Source organism: Sphaeroforma arctica, assembly GCF_001186125.1.
Source record: "Sphaeroforma arctica JP610 unplaced genomic scaffold supercont1.1158, whole genome shotgun sequence".
In the NCBI taxonomy this organism is placed as follows: domain Eukaryota; class Ichthyosporea; order Ichthyophonida; genus Sphaeroforma; species Sphaeroforma arctica.
In genome coordinates, this window is record NW_014039400.1 from 13,064 (window position 1) to 17,449 (window position 4,386).

The following is a 4,386-nucleotide window of genomic DNA, read 5'->3' on the forward strand; positions in this document are numbered from 1 at the left end:
GTGTGTGTGTGTGTGTGTGTGTGTGTGTATGTGTATGTATGTGTGTGTGTCACTTTTCAAGCACACACTTTCGTACCACTAGACATTTCTGCACATTTGTATCGATGGAAGATACTTAGACAAATTTCATACAAATTTAAAAGAATATTCGAAAACGCACCTGTTGTAGGATTGCTGATTGTGGTCATATCCTCACTACCTGATGGGATACCATCATGACTCTGTTCGTTCTGTTGCGCTCGGAAACACGGCCGCGGCCCAATTGTGGGCATACCTATACTGAGCTTCGGAATCATTGTCTGTATAGCCAACTATGTTATCTTGTCGTATGAGTGTATATACTTTCTGTGAACGAATGATTGCTTCCAGTCAAAGTGCACTACATGTAGTTTGATATATCAGTTGATATACAATGTTAAGCACGGCTCTACAGATTGTCTACTTCAGGTGCATCTCTTACACAAAATAGAATCATGAGATATGAAGCTACACACTTCTATAAGCCTTCAACCGCAGAGACTTTGCTTCGTTTTGTGCGACTGTGAATATAAAATGTATACAATTCCTGATATATGTATATATACTGAATACAAAATATATCAAAGGATTCACATTGAGTGTGATTCGGTACTGGTGCTATGCCTTAGTACAAGTAGCGTGGTCATGCTGATGGAAACGATAAGCTTACAAAAATAAAAATAGAGTTGGCGGGACGATTCTCAATCACTGAATATTTTTATTGATTATACGTAAGAAGGCAACAATATTCTCACTTTCACTACGATACTTTCATATTCGAGCCTACACAAATATTTAGCTTGTACTTGCAGTAGTATTTAGCTTGCAACAGTAGATGATATAACTGCTGGTTTACTTACACACCGATATAGTACTGATCAAAGAGTGCGTTTCGATTGCTTTCTGCACACATTGCATTACTTAAGTTAGGATGACCAAGGCCAGACTGCTTCCACGATGCATTGTGAATGCGGACCCAGATGTCGCTGAGAGTAAGTCTGGTATATAAATGTTTTGAACAAACATATATGTATGGCGGTGCTTGTAGTTAGGACACGGCCGTTGTCATTGAAAGCGTATTGTCAAGGTATCTTTAGAACTCGTCATGCAAATGGAATGTATTGTACCCAGTCCCTAATTGGATTTGATTGGCGTCAATTTATTACTTGTCAGACACATTGAAATCCTCTGAAAATAGTTAGATAAGGATAAGCTTTGAGACTCATAGTACGTTATATATATGCAAACACAGCTTTAAGTTGGGAAACTTAGAATTTTGCACCGATGCACCATAAATTTAAGTGAAGGTTAAATACCGACTGACACAGGCCCATGGTCAAAATCATGCATAACAGTTGACTTACTTACATGCCTGTATATATCAATACATACCAGGGGATCAAACATACTGTTTTACTTAAGTTAAAGAGTTGGTCGGGATAGTCTTTTCAAGATATTGTGCTATGGAACGCTGACTGTCGGGAAGCGACACCTTGCACGAGTGTGAATCACATCTGCAGTTGATTTGTTGTTGCCACGTACCCAGTACACCGGTGTACTATATCAGAACCCATTAGATAAAGATGTGTAATTAGGTCACATATAGAATACATGCTCCTATTTTCTTTTGAGGTGTTTTATCTGTGAACTACTGCTGCGGTTTTCCACTTGTACGGAAAATAATATGTTGAGGACATTTGCGATCCCCGCTTGTGACTCACGTGGTCGTCGTTTGAACACTTGTGTGCATCAATTGCACGCCCTTACAATTCTACTAATCTCAAATATGTCTCTACATACACCCTAATCTACTAATAATTCTACTAATCTCATATATACCTCTGCATACACCTCAATCTACTAATAATTCTGCTAATCTCATATATACCTCTGCATACACCCCAATCTACTAATAATTCTACCAATCTCGTGTATACCTCTGCATACACCCCAATCTACTAATAATTATATTAATCTCATTTCATATACCCCAATCTACTAAAAATTCTACTAATCTCGTATATACCTCTGCATAGGCCCCAATCTAGCCACCGGTACAACTGTGCTACAAAAGATAAAGCTCAGCGTAATGCAGTTCAATGTGCTGGCTGACAGTTTGGCATACTCTGCTGCGTTCCCGCTGGCCAGTACTGAGTGTCTGAAGGTAGGTATGTCATATTACACAACACCACACACACTAGCAAGTACTATCACATATGTTTGTCTTTCCTTATGTGTATTTAGTACGGCCTTTTTACGATTTACACGTGTAGTTGGGTATCATTTGATATGATATTGGATCAGATTAGCACTTTCCTCTGCAATTGCCCCGTATGTCACTTTTCGCTCAAACTCACAAGATGTCGCCAATTGAGTTTTAGACCGGGGAGTCATATAATAATTATGTCTTTCATTAATACAGTAACAAATTGTATTCGAATGTGTGGCATGCACATGAGGTTACCCATGCTCACACATGCTACCTGCCACACATACACCCTAATCCGTGAGTATATAACCATACTCCCTCTAATCACAAGCCAAACCTGTCTACCCTCTTACAGTGGTCCCATCGAGCACCGCTTATTCTGGAGGAGATAGTGCGCTTCTCTCCCACAGTTGTGTGTCTGGAGGTGTGTGTTGTCTGCCCTGTCCGTGTACCTGCTTTGCTCGGGAGAGGCAAACTTCAGTCTGTTTCAGAGATTCTCCTCACCTCGTTCAAACTGGCACTCGGGAGACATTTGAGTTAACTCAAGATATGCACCATTTGCGCTGTTTAGCACGCTTAGTCCTGTGCTTTAATGCGTATATATGTGCATGTACGCCAGGTGCATGAGCGCGGAGCCACCCCCATACAGACCGCTTGTGTGTAGCGGCTATTGCGTACCGGTTAGAGACCTCGCATGAAGTGCCCTGTAGCTGTCTTATCACATCCCGGTCTGAATTCGTCTCTAACCCATACCGTTCCGTAGGAAGTGGATCATTTCGATGAGCTCGATGCAGCATTGCGCTGCGAAGGATACGAGGGCGTGTTTCTGAAGAAAAGCAAAGGTGATTCTCTGGACGGCTGTGCAGTGTTCTACAAGACGCTCGAGTTTAAACTAGGCAACCGCCACGACCTCTTGTATAGGTAGGACCGATGAGCGTGTACTTACGAGAGAAAAAAAATTGGATTTATGTAAAAGGTTTGACTCATTCACTTTAAGATGCTTACGGTCACTTCTGTGTGTGGAAGAGATATAACTTGATGTATGGAAGCCCTTTCTGCATAACTTTTGAACTTTTAGACATTTGCTACTATGGTGTTTACAAGCAGGACAAAGCATGAGGAGAATTTGTGGTCGGGTGACGTACTTGACCTGCGTTCGTTATGTGGCGTGACTTCCCAGGCTGTTTAATGATGTATACAGTAGTGCTCTCCAGCTATGCATCTCTACTGTTGCAGTCTTATCTCACACCTCTGTGATGTGCAAGCAGTATACAGCCTCGTATCGTTGGGGATCTTTTGAACAAACCTGTTCAGTGTGTCTATATTGAAATAGTACCAGAGTCTCACTGGACACTCTCGGTTTATCCAGATACCCGACACTCATCAAACACTATGAGTTTCCACATATTCCACACCATATGCTTGAAATTCAAACACAACAACTCCATATGCGATACTACCTTCACAGAGATGAACTGAACAATGACGACAATCAAGTAGCACTGAGTGTTGTGTTGCAACACACAAGGTCGAGTCGTAAGGTACACGTCGTCACCACACATCTGAAGGCCAAAGACGATTTCGAGGATGTCAGGGTAGGTATAGGACTAGCTGGAATATAGATCGATTGACCTCATACTTATGAGCGCCGAACTTTTACATGCTCGGGGTTTTGCAACTGTACACACACATATGTGGAGGCAAAGGTGACTGAAGTCGTCCACCTATATACGGCACCATGTGCGTGCTGACTCTGGGGATATGGTTCTACTACGATCTACTACACAAGCATCGGAACATTGCTCAACCGATTCTCTTGGATATCTATACTCCTATAGCCCAATGTACTGTCTGAAAAAAACATGACATGTTCTTCACTGTATACCGAGCTTATCTATGCCTTTCCCTCATTTTGTAGCTGGAGCAGATCAAGGTGCTATCGCTATTTTTGACACAAGAATGCTACGCTACCCTCCCTCTGGTGGTCTGTGGCGATTTAAACACCGAGTGTGACGGCCCTGTATACGCTCATCTCATGCAGCTACCAACTCTAAAACTAGATTCGGCATACAGGTATAATTATGGATATGCAAGAGTTGTGTACTATTTTCTGTTTCAGCCCATATGTAAATGTAACACATGTATAGTGTATGATATAT

General features: G+C 41.7%; 1 protein-coding gene across 1 annotated transcript in view; it reads left to right on the forward strand.

Moving 5' to 3' along the window:
- The first annotated feature begins 794 nt into the window (after positions 1 to 794).
- The window catches only part of SARC_10168 (hypothetical protein), a 4,349-nt gene continuing 757 nt past the window's right edge, over positions 795 to 4,386 (forward strand). The window contains exons 1-6 of the mRNA XM_014295797.1: positions 795 to 1,010; positions 2,055 to 2,182; positions 2,583 to 2,651; positions 2,991 to 3,148; positions 3,696 to 3,822; positions 4,146 to 4,300. Of these exons, the coding sequence (XP_014151272.1) occupies positions 950 to 1,010; positions 2,055 to 2,182; positions 2,583 to 2,651; positions 2,991 to 3,148; positions 3,696 to 3,822; positions 4,146 to 4,300 (698 nt within the window). The 5' untranslated portion in view covers positions 795 to 949. The remainder of the gene's footprint in view (positions 1,011 to 2,054; positions 2,183 to 2,582; positions 2,652 to 2,990; positions 3,149 to 3,695; positions 3,823 to 4,145; positions 4,301 to 4,386) is intronic.